This window comes from Chenopodium album, chromosome 27 (assembly GCF_948465745.1).
Source record: "Chenopodium album chromosome 27, dcCheAlbu1.1, whole genome shotgun sequence".
Classification (NCBI taxonomy): Eukaryota; Viridiplantae; Streptophyta; class Magnoliopsida; order Caryophyllales; family Amaranthaceae; genus Chenopodium; species Chenopodium album.
In genome coordinates this window covers 4,008,801-4,029,112 of record NC_137860.1, presented here as the reverse complement: position 1 = coordinate 4,029,112, position 20,312 = coordinate 4,008,801, and the positions used below count along the sequence as shown (strand labels likewise).

At 32.7% G+C, this 20,312-nt stretch overlaps 2 protein-coding genes across 3 annotated transcripts; both read left to right on the top strand.

The window, feature by feature from the left end:
* The first annotated feature begins 9,465 nt into the window (after window positions 1-9,465).
* On the top strand, window positions 9,466-9,951 carry LOC145619570 (uncharacterized). Its single transcript, XM_081674285.1, has one exon. The coding sequence runs from the start codon at window positions 9,466-9,468 to the stop codon at window positions 9,949-9,951; it is 486 nt and encodes a 161-aa protein (XP_081530411.1).
* A 1,108-nt stretch (window positions 9,952-11,059) lies between these two features.
* Window positions 11,060-20,053, top strand: LOC145620465 (uncharacterized). Of its 2 annotated transcripts, none has more exons than XM_081675146.1 (3): window positions 11,060-11,281; window positions 11,413-12,291; window positions 19,606-20,053. In XM_081675146.1, exons 2-3 carry the CDS (start codon window positions 11,473-11,475, stop codon window positions 19,819-19,821), a joined length of 1,035 nt encoding a protein of 344 aa, XP_081531272.1. In that variant the 5' UTR covers window positions 11,060-11,281; window positions 11,413-11,472; the 3' UTR covers window positions 19,822-20,053. The 2 variants fall into 2 exon arrangements, with proteins under 2 accessions (XP_081531272.1, XP_081531271.1); XM_081675145.1 differs by having other exon boundaries at window positions 11,062-11,281; window positions 11,378-12,291.
* Window positions 20,054-20,312: the final 259 nt, after the last annotated feature.

Here is a 20,312-nt window from a genome sequence, read left to right as displayed (position 1 = left end):
ATTGAAATTAAGGTATATTGAACATAAAATCGTGGTTGATTTCATTATTTGATGAAAAATTTGGAAGAACTAGGAAGAACATTGATGAACATCGATGAACGACGAAGAACAAATTTTCGATTTTTATTTTTTTTTTTAAATCTTAATTTTAGATTTTATTAAAATTAGATTTAGATAAAATTAATGCGAAAATTAAAATAATATTTTCAGACTTTCATTAATTGAATTATGGAAAATAAGAAAATGAATTAAAAAAAGAAAATAACTTGAATACCCTTAAATAAAGTTTGACCAATCTAAAAAAATAAATCTAAAATCAGCCAATGAGATTTAAGTATACCTATGGTCATATCTAAGATGACCATAGTAGAAACATCCAATAAAATAGCTATGAAAAGCATGAAAACACCATAAAATAGCATAAAATAGGGCAAAAAAAAAAACGCGAAATTATACGCATTCTACCCCCCTTAAAGAACAAGAGTTACGCCCTCGTAACTCACCTCATTAAACAACTTAGGTTATCTCTTTCTCATATCATCCTCGGCCTCCCAATGGCTCATGTTTTCCTCACTTTTCGAGTATACCAAAATATCATCAATAAAAACAACTACAAACTTGCTCATGGAATACTCGATTCATCAAGTCTATAAAGATTGCAAGTGCATTGGTCAACTCAAAAGACATAACTGTAAAATCGTAGTGCCCATATCTAATCCTAAAAGCAGTCTTAGGTAAATCCTTATCAGCCACTCTTAATTGATGATACCTTGAACGTAAATCAATCTTGAAAAACACACTAGCTCCCTTCAATTGATCAAACAAATCATCGATCTTGGGTAGTGGCTACTTATTCTTTATTGTAACATTATTTCAACTCCCTATAATCGATCCACTAAAATTAATTTAAAGTTTATAGGCGCCTAACGTTTTAAATCTAATGAGTTTTGTTTAACTACCTTATTTAAAGTTAACTTAGGTTTTCAAAAATTATTCTATTCTAATATATTTATTTCTGCATTTAAAAAAAAATATTATTTTATTTATTTTGAATTATTTAGTTATTTTGAAATAAAATGAATTTAATTATTTATTTTATTCCTAGCTTGTGTGCTTATTTTCTTTACCGGTGAGATTTGGGTAGCATTAAGAAGGGCTTATAGAATAGATTATTTATTTCTTTATGCATTGTAATTAATTACTTTATACTTTTATTATTGTATGAAGTGGTCATGCAAGTTATGTAATCGTGTATGTTTATGTAGTAATACAAACTTGAATTGAGTGATCACATAGTATCATGTTTAAGGATTAAAGCATGTCAAATGGAATGGAATGAGATTCTTTGTGCAATGTGAAATGTTTAAATGATTTAATTTATTTGTGTGAAGCATGTAATTATGTGTCTACTAATGTGTGTTAATTTAATGATGTTATGCACTTGATGCATGAATTTTGGTGGAATTGAATCAAGGGAATTATTTTATTTAATTTTCGTGTGCCTAGGAATGATTAAAATTAAATAATCTTTTCTTTTAAAGTGACTTATTAGGGGCGATTGTGTGGCCATGTCCACCTTTCTACCTTAATACATATATTTGATGATCATGAATGTGATTTATTAAGCAAGTGGAGTTCTTTCGCGCTGATGTCGGCCTAAGAGTGTGTTATATTTCTAGGTAGAGAAGGAGGATGGCTAACAACGATGCTTTAGCTGCTGCTATTAGGACTAGTTGAACCAAATTCGATTGACTTGCCTATTAGTTTGCCTACTAGTGAGGTTGTGAGGTGCACCAAGATACATAAGGGTTTACCTTTGAGGATTGGAGAGACTAATTTTCCATCTAATCTTATAGAATTTGAGTTGGGTGACCTTGATGTCATTTTGGGAATAGATTAGTTAGCCACTTATAAGCTAATATAAGATTGATTGTGAGATAAAGAAGGTTTACTTAAGGAGTTCTTTGGGGGAGATTGTGTATTACAGACGTTTTGGGAAACCAAATGGTATTGGGATTATTTCTGTGTTGAAGTTGTCAAAACTTGTACGTAAGGGGTATCCTTTGTTCTTTTGTTGTGTGCAAGACTTGGAAATGAGTAGTAAGTGAATGTGGAAGATGTGCCAATTGTGAATGAGTTTTGGATGTATTTTGTGAAGAAGAAAGATGGGGGCATGAGATTGTGGATCGATTATAGGGAGTTGAATAATGTTACAGTAAAGAATAAGTACCCACTACCCAGGATCGATGATTTGTTTGATCAATTGAAGGGAGCTAGTGTGTTTTTCAAGATTGATTTACGTTTGGGGTATCATCAATTAAGAGTGGCTGATAAGGATATACCTAAGACTTCTTTTAGGATTAGATATGGGCACTACGAGTTTACAGTTATGTCTTTTGAGTTGACCAATGCACTTGCAATCTTTATAGACTTGATGAATCGAGTATTCCATGAGCAAGTTTGTAGTTGTTTTTATTGATGATATTTTGGTATACTCGAAAAGTGAGGAAAACATGAGCCATTGGGAGGCCGAGGATGATATGAGAAAGAGATAACCTAAGTTGTTTAATGAGGTGAGTTACGAGGGCGTAACTCTTGTTTCTTTAAGGGGGGTAGAATGCGTATAATTTCGCGTTTTTTGCCCTATTTTATGCTATTTTATGGTGTTTTCATGCTTTTCATAGCGATTTTATTTGTTTACGCGTCTAGTGAAGTGCGTAAATTGGGATGGTGATAAAGTATTAGTGTCGATATTATGACACAATTGGGATTCCAGCAACATAATTTTGAAATTTTTGAAATGGCTTCATGCAATAGTTTTGCAATTTAAGGGATTTTGTGCTAAGTTTCGGGACGAAACTTCTTTTAAGAGGGGTAGATTGTAATCCCCCGTATTTTTAAATATATTATTAATGAAATTATATTTTATTCATAATATTTATTTGTATTTTTTCGGATTTAATTTCAAAAGTTTCAAATTATTTTTGGGTTTGATGAACGATTTTATTACAAAGAACTTTTTATGAACCTTTCTTTAATAATTTATGTCCAACAAACAAACCAAACCCACTTTACTTTCTTAATTGACCCATTAATTTTATGAGGCCCAATATCTCTACTAACCCTACACCACTCTCTCTCCTATAAATACCCCATACATCCCCAAAATTTCTCACACAAAAAGGTTAGTCTTATTTTCTATCTCCTCTTGTTTTAATTTTTGTTCTAACAATTCATAATTTGGGTTTTTGATTTTAATTGTTTAAATAAGATTAGTATGTTTGGTAATTGTATTTTAATGATTAAAGATTGTAAATTTTAAATAATAAAGTGTTTTATTTTCAGATTTCATAAAATTATAAGTTAGGGTTTTAAAATTATTAAAGACTTGATTTATAGGGTTTTTATGAACAATTGATTTAGGGCTTTTATAGTAATGATATTTTGGAAATTTTAGTGAATATAACTACTAATTACTTTAACTTAATTCCAGATTATTTTGAACACATAAATTCGTGTTTTAATTTTTAGATTTCCGTTCGTTAATATTAATCCCGTATTAATCCCGATCAGGTTCTAAACTCATCCGATTTTGACAAAAAAGTAGTGTTTTCCATGTAGAAACAACGTTTTAAGAAAGACTCACTACCTTTGGTAGTGAGCACCACCCTCTCGTGGCCAAATTCCGCCTCTAAATATGATTTTCGGGCAGTTTTTCATTTTTAACGAAGTTTTTTATGCTTAAAATTTTATCCTTGAGTTTGATTAATAAAATTAATTATGTTTAAAGTTAATTAAGTATATAAATATGTTTTTTCTATTTTAATAAGTTTTTCATCATATTATATTGTTGGAAATTACTTGGGATAGTAATATTAATTGTTGGTTGTTTTCTAGGAAGTGATTATTCCCTAGGAGAATTTTCAGTGATTAAAAGTGGCTCAAAGGATTGTTTGTACGAGGTACATACATGTCTACTTCGTTATAAATAGTATCATGTTTAGGTACCAAAAGAAAAGAACTTAGTTTCATGATTAGGGAACACTTGGATGGAAATTGTTTGGTTACACATTGATTTAATTCATGTGCTTATGTTTATGAAACATGTTTTGGTGAATTGATTATGTTTGTATGGAATTATGGATGCAAACCTGTTGAATTATATTGGATAAAATGTTTGTATGGAATGTTGATACAAGCATAATTTTATTGGATTGGTTTGTTAACCACATTTGGATTATTAAAGGATTGGAATTGAATGATTTAAGTGGAATGAATTTATTAATTATTCCACAAGGTTATTATTATTTATTTATTACTCAATCATAACTTGTTAGTATGTTGAGTAATGGTGGATTAAGCCGAAATGGCTAGGTGAGTTGACTATGTTCAACAATTTTGGATAATTTGGAAGTTTAATAGAATTAAAGGTCAATTTGTGATGTGATCACCATTGTCCTAAATAAGATTAAAAATAAATTGATGTATGATTGTTATGTATGGTCTTCTTGATTGAGTCGGCTATTAATTAAAATTGTAATCACGTAAAGTGAAACATGGATGAGCAATAAAACTCTGGAAAGCGTGCACTTCTAGAGTATTGACAATTATGGGTTGGGGTACACGGTGGTAGCCCGTGGCTTTTCGAGGCTTGTTTGATCAACATGTCCTCTTCTCTTTTAGTATTTACATTTTATTTTATAATGAAAGTTAGATGGGATCCTAGACTAACTTTGTGAGAATGGAGTCGCGCCCATTCTTGCATCGCGCTAAACTTTTATTTCAAATGGTCATTTGGGACCAAAATGATTTGGTGGATTGGACAACCTGGTCTATTGCTTACTCCAAATTAAATTAATTAAATTAAATATAGAGTCAAGTGTTTGGAATTAATTAGTAAGTATGTTGAGTCAATTGAATTGTCTAAGTGTGGAGTCTTGATTAATGAATTTGTGTTATATGTTTATTTACTTTAATTAGTTGAGCATGATAGGTTTTGTGCGTTGTAGCTTGTATGTACTCAGCTTTGCTGATTGCGTGCTTTTGTGTGTGTTTTCTTTTGGTCATGGCCTTCGCCTTTCAATAACTCTGTGATGATAAAATTATTACACTTGTATTATTGGGGAGCAGTATTGCACAGGTTAGCTTGATGATGTGAAGTTCGGGATTTGACAATCGCATTGTCAAGGGATGGTGTGATTGAGTGTATTCGTTCTTTGTGTCAAACTTATTTGTGTTTTACTATTTTAATTATGTTTTGGGATTTTGAATATTGGTTTGGTTTTAAATAAGGGCCTTATATGGTTCCAATTTGTAAGCTTTGACTTATTCGTTTTCTAAAGTATGTTATTTTAAAGACTTAAGTTTGATTTTCCGCTGCGATACTTTGATAAAGCTTTAACGTTTTAACACGTGGCGGTAACACGTCAATGGTTCTCCACTATTTTATTTAAAGTAAGTGATTTGGAAAAGGGAGAATTATTGGGGTGTTACCACTTGACTTATTGATTTTCTAAACTATGTTATTTTAAAGACTTAAGTTTGTTTTTCCGCTGCGATACTTTGATAAAGCCTTAACGTTTTAACACGTGGCGGTAGCACGTCAATGGTTCTCCACTATTTTATTTAAATTAAGTGGTTCGGAAAAGGGAGAATTATTGGGGTGTTATAAAGTGGTAACACCCCCGATTCACTAACCAATAGTAAACAATAAATAAAGGAAAAATAAACAACCTTAAAATAAAATTGCGGAAGCATGCACTTAAATCGGAGGTATTACCGCCACACTCGACAACTTGTCAAGTGTTAAGGCTTACAAAATCCCAATAATACAACCCAATAAATCTAAGTGAGCTATTTGTACAACTTTATAAACTCGTTATAACAAACTAATCGAAACACTTGAGCTCCTGTAGCTACGATCACCTGATCAACCTGCTAAAACAACCTTGTCTGCTCACCATTAAGGACAAATTCCAAAATAGATCGTTACAGGGCCACCACAAGAAAAAGACATGGCCGCAAACACAAGTAGCACAACAAAACAACACACACACGTCAGCAAAAAGCTGAGTAATTACCACATATCAAGATATTATGATAAATAATAAATTAATTAATATAGTAGCTCACTTTAAAATGTAGTTCAAATCTACATTACACATTGTACTCTTAAAATAACATTTGTGAACTCAACCTCGAATAATAATACAACCCTTCACTCAATTAACTCGATCATAACCAATAAGTGTGCCACGCTCTTTGTTTTATACCTAGCCTTGGACAAGGGTAATTCGAATAACAAACCAACAAGTATAAAAACTTGAATACTCCCAATAACCAGAAAACACCTTGAACCAGACCACATACGGGCCAATTCCCACTATAGGGGACCATAGAAAAATAAATAATAAAGATTGTACCTCATTCTTAACTCATGATCATTATCTCATTACCAAACATGCCAAGGACTAAGGTCTATAACGCCGAGCCTCAAACCAATAACAAAATAATCACTCTCAACCTTTTGATCTCATACATTGATCAAATAACCATTCACAAATTAATAGATTATATCTCAACAATGGCACAGATTCCCAAATTAAATAACATAACAATTTGATTCATAAATATCTCAACTCTTAGGGAAATAATACTAGCACCCAAAAGTAATTAATTCTCAACCTAAAATAATACTCTGCATTAATAACCCAAAAACCTCGAAACAATACTCCCTAAAACAACAACATTAAAAACCCTAGAAAAAAAACACAATCAATCAATACAACAATTAAATTATACAATACAACAACCAAACACATATATATAAATTTTGATCATACAAATAACAAATCATAAAATTTACATACAATAATATGGAATACAATTAATGCAAACAATATAATAATATATAATCAAACAACTCTAAGAATTAAGGTTCGTGTGATTACCTTGTAGATCAAATTACTTGATCGCACAACCAAATTTCGTGAACCAAATTGACAGTATTAGCAAATAAATGTTTTCGAAAAAAAAATATGTGTGAATAAAAGGAATCAAAGCATAAGGATAAAGATGGGTTTGGTTTATAAAACTCACGCATAACAAATAAAAGAAAACGACACTTTTTTTTTTTTTTTTTTGAATAAAATATCTTTTGAGAGTTAAGAATATTTATAGGGTTTAAAATAGTTTATGTACGCTTTAAATTGTAGAGTCCTATCTAAACAAAATAGGGTTTTAAAACTTTTCGAGCTCTAAAATAAATATATGAGATTAGGAAAGTTATTTAATTAATGAAAATAAACTACTTTTTATAAAATATATTATATAAAATCATAAAATATTCGGGTATTACAATAGTCAACACTGCTTACCATTACGGTAAACAGGGCGAACCAAAACAAATAGGAAATACGGATTAGCAAAATATGCTAAGTACGATAAGTGCAAGATAATGTAAACTCAATTTATTTGCAAACATGCTTTTAAAACCAATTCCAATAAATAATCCAATAATTCCAAACTCATGATTCAAAACTAATTCTAATGATGCAACATTCAAAATAATTGATAAACCAATTCCTTTAAATTCCAATTCCTTTTTGAACCAATTTCTTTAAATCCAATTCCTCACCCAAGTGTGCACACCCCCGAAACTAGTCTCCTTATATTACAAGGCTATTCTTGAGGAAAGACCCGGTCATACAAAGTCCTAAGCCTTATCAATAAACCAAATCCGCATAGTGGGATTACCAATATGCTTATAAAGCATTAATAATAATAATTCAATGGTTCAATAAATCCTTTCAGTAATTCCAATATAATTCAAACTTCTTTTCAACAATTCCACATACTTTCAAAATCAAAACCTTTTAAATAAATACTTGAGAATAAAAATTTCATATTAATAACTTTTCAAAATCAATAACTCTTCCTTGAAAAACCTTCTATTTAATTCAATAAACTTTTCAAATCAAATCCAAACATGATATGTAATTCAAACCACTCAAAACATGATTTAAAAATCAATCATTCAAAATACTTTTATCAATACGTCCAAACATAATTTATTTCAAAATCATAATTCAAATCAATTTAATTCAATCACCAATCAAATCATATAAAACATGTTATTCAAACCAATCACTTTCAAAGGTATCTAGCCACCTAAAGTACCTTGATCCTTGCTTAGCAAACACACCAAAAGAACCTCATAGCAAAACACACCAAAAGAACCTCAAGAATCTTGATCGAACACACCCTACAAATAAATATAACCTTAATCAATATAAGGTTAACAAATAATTAAAAACCCCCAACTATATGTACATGAACCTTTTAATTAATTTCTCATAAACATCATAAAAATATGATTTTATATAATTAAAACTACTCATAATAATTTTTATAAATCCCCCATAATAATAATAATAATAATAATAATAATAATAATAATAATAATAATAATAATAATAATAATTGAATAAAAGAAGAGAAGAAAAAAAAGATAAGAAACCAAGGAAAAGAGAAGAATTGGATTTGCGTAGGAAATAATAGGCAGAACTTGCAGAGGCTATAACCCCTTCGATATAGCTCTGAATTGGGTGATTCTTGGGCCAAACCTCAAGGATTTTTCGAGAGGAACAACTTTCTTTGAAATGTCAATACCCCAAAAACTGACCAGAAGTGCCCGAAAATTGGCTTCAAAGATAAACGGGATGATTTGTGTAAAATTGAGGAGAAGAAAAGAAGAGAGTTGGTATGAAGAATAATGTGAGAGGTATGAAGGGGTATTTATAGGCTAGTATGAGCATGAATTATGGTAGGAAAATGTAGGAAGAATTATAGTAATTAGGGTTTAAGAGATTACTTGGAGAAGTGAGTAAAGAATTAAGGAAAGTTTGGATATTAAAGTGATTGTGTATACTTGAATATGGAATGTATGTATATAAGGAAATTAGAATTACTTGGGGAATAATCAAGAGGAACAAAAGGCAAGAGAATATGATGATTGGATACTAAAAAGATGGAGAATTTGAATTAAGGAAAATAGGAGATTCCCTTACTAGTATTTAGGAAGATTTTGCTCGGTTTAAGGAATAAAAATAATTGTGTAAATAATATAGAATAAATAAATAAATAATTAAATACCAATTATTCACCAATAATTAACTAAGAAAATTAGATTTTCTATACATAGAAAATCCGAATTTTCTAGCTAAATAAATGGGAATTTTCGGCCATTTGATATAATTAATAAAATATAATTTTGCTTTAATTAAAATATCCAAAATATGTAAATAATCTGGTTTTTAAGATAAGATAAATTGATAATAAATCTTATCCAAAATAATGATTAGTTTTAAAAATGCTTTTGGCGCCAAAATTCAAATATTATTTTGCTCCAAATAATAAATACCCTTTTTATAAAATACTTCTTAGCTAATTGATTAGAAAATACGTATGAAAATACGGGGTATTACACCTGCTGTTGCAAAATTAAATGTTGATGCTTTAATCTCTGAAGAGGGCTGGTTTGGCCTTGGTGTGGTAGCTCGGGACCACTTGGGGCAGGTGTTATTTGTTGCTGTACACAGGTCTAAAGCACGGTGGGAGACTCTAGTTGCTGAGAGCAAGGCAGCCTTGTTTAGCATCAAGAAGGCTCGTGATTATGGGTTGCAAGATGTCATCCTAGAATCTGATTCCCTGGTGTTGGTTTTAAAGCTCAGGAAGAACTCCTTTTCATTCTCTTCTGTTGATAACATTCTCGAGGATATTATTTCAGTTTGCTCTTGTTTTTCTTCCATTTCTTGGTCCCATGTTAAGCGGGATGGGAATTTTATTGCCCATCATCTAGCTAGGTTAGTGCCTATAGGTAGTGAGCAATTTTGGGATAATTTGTGCCTAACGAAATATCCCCGTATGTACTTTTGGATACTCTCACTATGAATTAATGCACTTTCCGCTTTTCTTCAAAAATAAAAAAATAAAAAAAAAATAAAAGCAACATTTCATTCCCTTGTTTTGTCGTGGCACACTTTCCTTACAAGTAAATACCCCCAACTCAGAGAGTGAAGGATAACTCAAGTGGTTAGAGCTTCCTTCCCGATACTAGGAGATTTTGGGATCGATGCTCACCCCGCCCTTGTGACTCTCTAACCACTAAAAAAAACATACGCCGAAATCAGGGGACCAAAAACACTTTGGTTTCTCTGATTCATCGACCTTTGTCACCTTAAACAAACCTCGAGCCTTAATATTTCGCTATGTTTCTCAATTTTTGATAGAAATCGTCGCATTGACCTAAAGACCTCGGAAAGAGAAAAAACCAGTTGGTAGAAGAAATAAGGGAGGAAGAGGAAGAGAAAATAAGTGTACTAATGGCTTATTTTTTGGTATATTATGATCATTGTCTAGCTCATCATGCAATATACTAGGTTATCACATATTTTTGACATTATTCTTTGCATATAGCACCCTTTTGCATGCATAACGTCGCATGTATAATACCAGTACGCATACTTAACTTATCACACTTACACATAGCTTAGCATCAACACATTAATTTTTAGCGTGGATTTAGATGAGATAAGTACCAACTAACGCAGACATGCTAACACTAAGTTATGTGTTGGCAAGTATGTAAGTCAAAGTGGAGCATTTATTTTGAAACAGAGGAACGTTGTTGATTAAGCATATGTCCAAAAGAAAAACACTAACCAATTGAATTCAAAGTGAATGTATATGATGCTAGAGCAAGTACACCATAAAATCTACCCTTGCCTTACTCCATGAGATGAATTTACAACACAGATGCGAGACAAATAGATACTAACACAATGCTGACATGCCGAACATACATCCCAAACTAGTACAATTTTACAACACTTACTAGTAATTTTTGTAACCATCACAATTGCACAAATTTGATTTACTCGTAAATCTTACAAAATTGATGTATCGAAATTTAATTTGCAATTGCCACAAAGACAAAAGACAAAAGACAAAATAAAAAAAAAAGTTTTGGTATCAAGTTCTGATGGCACTGTCGCACTAGCAATGGATAGATTCTCCACAATAAGCATTTAATATTCAGAAATTGTACAACTCTTTGCCAAATTTAGGGGTTTTATTCGTCGTAAAACCCCTAAAAAGGTCGTCTTTCTCCTTTCTCCCACAATTTTAAGTTTTTATTAACCACAAAACAAAGAATTTCTGCTCTACGACTCTTCCAACTTTTCTGGAAATTTTTTTCAATTTCCAGTTTTTTCGCTCTTAGGTAACTCAATTTATTAATTAATTAATCAAAGTTTGTCTCTTTTCCTTTCAAATTCAACTTATTAATTTTTGTTTTGCAATTTCATAATCTTTGCAGAGTTGTAGTAGGTTGAAATTCCTCCAATTTTGCAGAAACCCCAAATCAATCAACCCCAGATTTGTAGATTTCCACTTTCTCTCTCCTCAAATTCCATGGCTACAACTGACGTCAGCCCTAAATTCCACAACCACGAGCTCCGCCCACTCCCTGACCACCCTCCGCCGCCGCCGCCGCAGCTAGCAATGGATCCTTCGCCGTCGCACACGCACCACGACGGTCTCCTCTTCTGGCAATTCATGGTCGCGGGTTCAATCGCCGGGTGCGCCGAACACATGGCTATGTTCCCCGTCGATACAATCAAAACCCGAATGCAAGCTCTCGGTTCATGCCCAATCAAAACTGTTGGTGTTCGGACCGCTCTCCGGTCCATTCTAAAGTCCGATGGGACTGCCGGGCTTTACCGGGGGATTGCTGCAATGGGGCTGGGTGCCGGCCCGGCCCACGCCGTTTACTTCTCGATGTATGAGTTTTGTAAGAAGAAGTTTTCTGGTGGCAACCCTGATAATCATGTGGCACACGCTGCATCCGGGGTTTGTGCTACGGTGATGAGTGATGCGGTGTTGACTCCAATGGACATGGTGAAGCAGAGGTTGCAGCTAAGTGGGGGGAATGGTGGGGCTTATAGAGGGGTTTGGGATTGTATTAAGCTGGTTTTTAAGAAGGAAGGGTTTGGGGCGTTTTACGCGTCGTATAGGACTACTGTGATCATGAATGCACCGTTTACTGCGGTGCATTTTGCTACTTATGAGGCTGCTAAGAAGGGTTTGAGGGAGGTTTCTCCTCATCATACTGAGGGGGATGATGAGGATGAGGGGTTGATTGTTCATGCTACGGCTGGGGCAGCTGCTGGGGCGCTTGCTGCTGTGATTACTACGCCGTTGGATGTTGTCAAGACGCAGTTGCAATGCCAGGTGAGTGTTTGTTCTGTTTTTGATTTGTTGTTGGTGTTGATTGAGTTATAATGTTTGATTGTTTGCTTGGAGTTATTGTGGACTTAATTGGTTAGGTTTGAACTTTGCGGTATGCTTTAAAGTAATAAATTGGGCTGATCATGCTATTAAATGCCTGTAATAAGAATATGTATAAGTGTTTTAATTCAAAACATAAATGGTAAACAGTAATACATGAACCTTTTCAGACTTCATAAGAAAGTTGATTGAGTCTGTGTTAAATCAGATTGATGTGGTAGAAACTAATCAGAACCACGTTTTAAAATGAGAAAGGAAAAGTTCCATTACTAAAACCTACCTATTTTACTCTTTTAGAGTGAAAAATCTATATATTAATCAAGTCAAAGTCTACATGCTGTCTGTCTTCCGTCCTACGATTGGGTGGACTGATACTGGTATATTGCTTTTGGCTCTACATAACCTGGTTGTAAAGCCTTTTCCTTTCAGCATCAATACACAGATCAAGTCTAAGTTTCCATCCTCCATCCTACAATTGGGTGCACTAATAATCCCATAATGCTTTCAGCTTCATAACATGGCTGTAAAGCCTCTTCCTTTCAGCATAGATCTTGTAAGTTCTTTTTTACCTGATAAAAGTTAGCTACTTTGGGGAGGTGAAGAACATAAGCTGATGAAAAATATGTTTAAATTTGAATCCCAAAGTTTATCTCCCGTTATATCTTCTACTGCATTTGATAAAGCTATATGTTCCTTCCACTAACTCTAAGCTATCGGGTGAGTGATGACAATTTGAGCAGCTCTCTGCCTCTCCCTCTTTCTGGACTTTAACCATATCTTCGAATGAAACAGCCATGATGATTATTGTCTATTGGAACAAAGCCATCGTAAGTCTTTTGGTATTAGATAAAGTAAATGGGATTAGAACTTTAATTAAATAAAGAAAAAGAATCTGCTCGGAAAACATTGCTTAAGAAGCTGAAAATTGTACGGTTATGACAGCATTAATCTATGTTTTAATTATTGTTAATAGTTATATGTTTGTCAAGTGAGTGAATGAGTGATGATTAGGACAAACAATAGATTTTTAGGATTAGTTAATTTTAACGGTTTTTTCACCACATACCCCTGAGTTTTTTGTTTATTCACCATATACCCATGAAAATTTTCAAATTTACCATGTACCCCTAAGTTGTTATAATAATTCACTATATACCCCTAGTGAAAATAAGATGACTGAAATTTTGTTAATTATACCTCAAAACTACCTTGATATCTCCCCCTCATCCCAAAACCACTCCTCTCCCTTTTCCAGCCCCCGAAACCACTCCAAATCTCCATAACCATATCCGAATGATTGATTTTGAGGATGAGAAAAGGAAATTTAGAGTGGTTTTGGGGGTGAGAAAAAGAAATGTGGGTAGTTTCGGGGGTAGGGGAATGTATTCAGGATAGTTTCGGTTCATAATTAACTATAATAATTGACAAAATTAACAATCATTAGTCATCAGGGGCATATGGTGTATTTTTGTGAAAACTCGGGGGTATATGATGAATTTTAAAAAGCTTAGGGGTACATTGTGAATAAACAAAAAACTCAGGGGCATATGGTGAAAAATCCGTAATTTTAATTTTGAATTCCATTATGCCATTACTAATGATTAAGTCTGTGACATCTTGTTAGTTAAAGATTTATGCAAAGCATCCTTTGTTAGAGGAAAAGGGGTTAGGGTAGAGCTATCAAATTAAGTGTGCGGGTTAGGTTCATATTGGGTCTAGTCTGATTGGGGTGATTAATTCTTGCTAAACCACTTCCTTTGTGGATTGATTTTTGGTCGGTTACTTTAGGATTAGTACTATAGTTTGTTAGGTTGACAATTGATTTGCGCTTGATCTTTGTCAAGTAATGAGAGAAACAGTGTCAGTCTTTACATGATTTCCTAGTTTTACCGTAATCTTAACTTTACCTAAGCACAGTCAGCAGTAATTAAATTTATATTACTTCGCTTTCTTGTTTATCAAATGTAGATGCTGTCCAAACGAATGTGTTAGGATATGGATGCATGTTGTGATAGTGGACATTTTATCTTGGACATATAGGTAATGAACATAGCCTTGTTTATCACAATGAAAAACAAAGATGATAAATTGGGAAAACTTCATTATCACTATTAGGTCGGAGTTATATGATTATGAATGCTACCATATTGGGGATTGGGGGTAGGGAGCATTGGTATGATCGATAAGCTTGAAGATAAAAACAATTTTTATGATAGATGTTGCAAATATGCATTGGGCCTAACTTGAGAAGCATGAAGGCCTTTGATGGAGTCCAACTATTCAGGGTGGTATATAGTCTATATAGGAAACTTCTCAAAGGTGTGCTAAAAGACTCTTGATGGAAGTTTGAAGGAGTTTCTTGTTGGAAGGTTCTAGAAACCCTATACTTTTTTACATAATATGTAAGCTTTTAGAATATATTAGACAGGAATTGTCCAGATTATGCTTCTATATACTTAAGGGATGTATGTAGAATGCTTCTAAATTGTTCTAGATCAAGGAAGATCCTAGGCTAGAGACTTGAGAGGCCTATTTAGGCCATGTGGCTCATTTGTACATTTGAGATCTACATAACTTCCCACAAGCTAGAACACTAAGAGTCTAAGAGTGAGGAAAACTAAGGCACAGTAGTGCCAACGGCCAAGTGAGTGTGTGTTTGGGACATTTGCTACTTTAGCAAATGTGACTGTGTGTTCACTTGTTTGTGATGAGGATGGTAACAGATTGAGCTGTAAACCTAAGGGGACATGCCGAATTCACTTAAAGGGAATTGCTTAGTAGTTAGCACTTAGAAGTTTTATTTTTATATTTATTAACTTTTTAAAATCATTTCCATTAACATCATATCAAGGATTACCTTAAAAAAAAAAAAAAAAAAAAAAAAAGATTAGAATGCTCGACTCAACTTGAATATGTGGCTTGTGAAATAGCTTTGTGGTAGTGTTATTTTCTAATGACAGTCAAAATATATATTGTATCAATCATCTTACTTTTCTGAATAATTTCATTATTATGGATGGTAGAAGTTGCCGTCATTACCATCATAAGAATAATAAATAAAAAAAAACCTTCAACCCATTCTCTAAATACCTTGGATCGTCATAACGACCACCCAATTCACGGAATATAACCACTCAAATAAATCACTTTTTCCCTGTTCGTCATTGGTTAAATCATTTTAAATCACCCCACATCTTAAGGTTTAATTGACATATATTACCGGTCATGGTTTAGAATAATACTAAATTTAAAATAATAGAAAATTTTTAAATTACTAACAAAAAGTGTAACCACCACCACTTAAATTAAATAAATGCTCAGATTAGCACCCATTTCAAAAATATGGTGGATTTTCCGTCTATGGGCCCCACCTAACACTTGTTTTGACCCTTTTGACTGAGTTTTCCCCGATTTTTCTCTGTAAAAATGCTCTTCTAACTTCAATTCATATTTTCTTCACCAAATTTCACTATAATTAGGGTAAATAGGTAGATTTGGGAACTAGGGTTCATGCAATCAAATCGAATTGGGCCGAAATTGGGGCTTTGAATTCAAATCGAATTGGGGTTGAAATTGAAAGTTGCGGTGACTGCGATCCACTCTTGTTAGCGCTTAGCTGCTGCAATTAGCTCCTTTTGTGGGCTGTTGTTACGGTTGGAGAGGGGTATGCGAGTTGTTGCGCGGTTGCAAATGAAGTGGGGTTGGAGGTGGGTATTGAAATCCCATCGGAGAATGATCTTCTTCGCCGTCTCAACCACCGGCTTGAATGAGAAGGGTGACAGTGTAATGGTGGTGATATGTTGGTTTTTTGTCTAAAGTTGTAAAATTTGGGGGTTTTGAAATGAAATAAAATTGGTGTGTTGAATTCAACGTTGGAAATGATGATAGGTTGAGTGAAATATATTAGTGAGATGATTAAATCGAGATAAAAAAAGAAAAAAAAATAGGAGGAAAGTTAGTTAGGTAGATGGGAAATCCACCGGATTTTTAAAATGGGTGGTAATATGAGTATTTATTTAATTTAGGGGGTGATAATTTAAAATAAAAAAATTAAACGGGTGGTTAGTTCGTAAATGGTTACTTTTTTGGGTGGAATTTAAAAAATTTCCCTAAAATAATCGATAAAATATACTCATACATGCAAAACGGCACACATGAACAGTTGCATTAATAAAGCTAACAATATGTCATTGATTTTATTAAATTACATATTAATCTTGTATTATATATCTTCATTTTTTTCTTAAAAAATTAGAATTAAAAACTATAATAGACCGTGATAAAAAAAAAATGATTTAATTTATGAAAATATTATACATTTAATTAATAGATTGTATTAGTACATGACATATTTCAAATGAGATATATTAAATTTGTATTAGTACATGATGTATTATAAATGAGATATATAGAGAAGTACATTACATTTTTTGTTCATACATATATAATTTTTTATACTAGCTTAATTTTTAACAATCAATTTTTCTTTCTTTTTGACATGCAAAATGTGTTTCTAGTAGTGTTTTACTCTCACTAATGTCTCTTTGGTGTTCAATTTATCTTAGTTAAAATTTAAAATTTAAGTATCTAGAAGATTAGGCACAACCCAAACACATGCAATTTAGTATAAAATTGAAAGTGCATGTGCTTGGGTTGTGCCTTAGTTTTCGCAGGCACAAAGACCTGCAAAAGGTGTGCATTGACTATGCAATTTTTTTTTTATAGGGAAATACCATTGTTTAAGTTAGAGGAGAAATATATCACGTATCCTCAAATTTATTTTAAAAAAATTATTGATCACATAAACCTTTTACTTCTTTTTTCAGAATTCTTTTTTAATACTTAGTAAATAGAAATTATGTTATTTTATAAATATTGTATGCCTCATTTATAAAGGGCGCATGCTTTCACCTTGCGCTTAGGCTCCAAGGGCTTTTGCGTCTTGGTGTGTATCACACCTTCTGAAATTAATCTATTTTTTAAGTCTGTGAATACATTGTCCTCCTCTCCAACATTATATTTGCCTCTCATTTTCCACTTTGAAAGGGAATTCCCCCTTCGTAGATTGAATATTCTATCGTTTGAGTGTTCAACTACTCATTAACTCCCAATATTACATTATTACTATTTCTAAATTCTCTTCTAAAAAATTTATGCACTTCTCTATCAACACCAACATATTTAGATGATTGGATTATAACTCATAAAATGATGTAGCAGATGTATCCAACAATTAATTATTATCTCACAAAATACAAATAAATTTAAAGAAATAATATCTAAGTAACATATATCAATATAGAAACCACTAGAAGGCTAGAGGCCACTTTCCTTTTTGTACATTATGATTGGATTTTGAGCCTAAAGGTTTATGTTTCGCTATATTCAGATCAAAGTTCAGAGTTTTTTTAGCCACACTACATTATTGATAGGCATATGTACAGAGTCATATTAGAAATTTCAAAGTTGAAGCCCATTTAAAAGTAGCAGCTATAACACAACAAAGCAACATGGTTTTCCTGATAATTAGCATTCTATTGGTAGCAGGTTTGTATTTTATTAGACAAATCTGAGATCACAAGGAAGCAATCTATCTAAGACCCTGTTCTTAACAAAAAAAACCTACTGATGCAAAATATCATGATATGATACAAAACACTTTAGTAAGACCTTGCTTCATCAGAATCTCCAAGTTCAAGAGCAAAATTCTGCTGTTGAACTAAGTTGATATCAATATCAGCACAATCCTATATTCAATCTAGCCTAGACAAAAAAGAGAGGCCTAAAAGTTGCATGCTGATTCAGGAAAAATGTGAAGCAGGGCTAGCTATTTTACTCACAAAGAATCAGCATGATTTGGTAAAATTTCTAAAAATGTAAATTTACATATGCTGAAGTGCTTACAGCCTTCCCCATGCCGCGTTGTGTCATTTTAAGTACTACTTTGGTGAAGTTTCTTTAACGAACTTAGCCAAAATTTTGTTCATTTTCTTCCATATTGAATAGGCCTAGTGTAATAGCACTTGCCAAATTTATCCAACTGTCCGTTGCTCTGGACCCTATTTTAAAACCAATGCAAATGTAATTTTATGATTCGAGTTTATGTAGGTCTGATGTGTTTAAAGCTAAAGCAATGGACCTTTTTCTTTTTTTATCATGCTCTAGTGAATTATTGAATCGTCTAAAGCTTTCGTTTTTAGGATGTTTTTCCATCGTACAGACACAGTTTCATTTTTCTTGGAAAGTTGTATATATTACTCGTCAATGGGTAATGATATGTGCGATGTTTAGGATTGCAAATGAGCATTTATTACAATTCTTAAATTGATCGTAATTTAGGAATGCATGGCACTATTAATGTTTGATTTAGCTCAATATTTTTTCCTTTTGCTTCTTACATGCAGCAGCCTTGAGGGTTGTATACATCATTTTCTTATTTAAATCATCATTGCTGATATGCTTTTGTGGTGTTCTTTTTTCTTGATTGTGTATAATGTCATGAAGCACTTCAGACAACCTTTCCTGTGAAGGTAGATTGAAATTTCAGATTTTTCTTGCAGCTTAATACAAAACCTCTCAAACTCAAAGATTAAGTATCCAACCATGTTTTTTTTTCTTGTTTTTGAAAAAACAAACATGGCATCCTTAGAATTCAATAAAAACGATAGAGCCAGCCTCACCTCCCTAGCTCCTAGGGGTGAGTATGACCACTCTATCCCAAACAACTCTAAACATCAAATATAATTTGTTTGCTTTAATACTGTTGTGCAATATTTCCATCAGGATGCTTCAATTCTTCTCATTTACCATTAATGAATCTCTTTGAAAGTTTATGTGGATGAACGAATCTTGAGACTTTACAGGTGATGCAAATAGTGATAGTCTAAGCTTCGTAACCTACAAGTACATAGTAAAGCCATGTTACTGTCAAGTATAATCCTCTGAATTTTTTTGTGATTGTTTGTTGCACCTTCCTTTCTTTGTTTCAGATTAGTTTCGACTAATGACACGTAGCTTTAGGTGATATCCTGCTTAGGTGTCATTTATTATTCTTTTGATAATGTAGGTGTGGAGATAATAAGGTTTTATTTTTAATGAAAGATTAGACATAATAGATCTAGTACTAATATTTCATATGAAAGTTAAGTATTGATGGTAATTTGTGAGGGGGTATTATTTATTTGTCATCTATGTTTTACTAATACCTGAATACCCCTTTTTTCCTTCCTAATACCCAAGTATTGACTCTTGTCACAGGGCGTTTGTGGATGTGATAGATTCACTAGTGGTTCAATAAGGGATGTTATTAAAACCATAGTTAAAAAGGATGGATACAGGGGGCTCATGAGGGGATGGTCTCCTAGAATGATGTTCCATGCTCCTGCTGCAGCAATTTGTTGGTCTACATATGAAGCCGCTAAGACCTTCTTCCAGGATTTGAATGACCAAAAAAATAGCAGCAGTGTGACCTAGTTTATGTTGAGCTACTCATTTTTTTCCCACTTATTTATGAGTGCATTGCTGTGAAAGGTACAGATATTCAGTGATAAACGTGGCATCATACACATATACATGCATTCTTCAGGTTCTTAATTCTAATAGAGGAGCAGCTGCAGACTAGTTAGAATGTCAGACTGTATTGTATCATTATGTTCAAAATTTTGATAATTTTAAATAACATTAAGTGATTTTCATTTTGTTCCAATTCTGAGTAATCGCTGGTACAACATCAGACTGGAAAAGGAATTTATAAATCACCGGGAGCCAATTAATATCTTGGTGAATACAAGAATTTTAAGGTGTTGGAATTAGTTATAAAAAGGCCCAAGTTGAAAATCTGATTTGTATTAATAAGTACTCTTTTTTTTTTTTTTTTTTTTTTTAAATTATTTTATTTATACTCTCTTTGTAGTTTAATGTTCAAAGCACATTTTTGTATTTTGACATTTACTCTTGGTTGACAA

Excerpts from the sequence above, each read along its gene's own strand:
- LOC145619570 (XM_081674285.1), top strand. The coding sequence starts at position 9,466 with ATGAAAATACGGGGTATTACACCTGCTGTTGCAAAATTAAATGTTGAT.
- LOC145620465 (XM_081675146.1), top strand. The coding sequence starts at position 11,473 with ATGGCTACAACTGACGTCAGCCCTAAATTCCACAACCACGAGCTCCGC. Across the intron at positions 12,292-19,605 it reads AGACGCAGTTGCAATGCCAG|GGCGTTTGTGGATGTGATAG; the intron begins GTGAGTGTTTGT and ends CTCTTGTCACAG.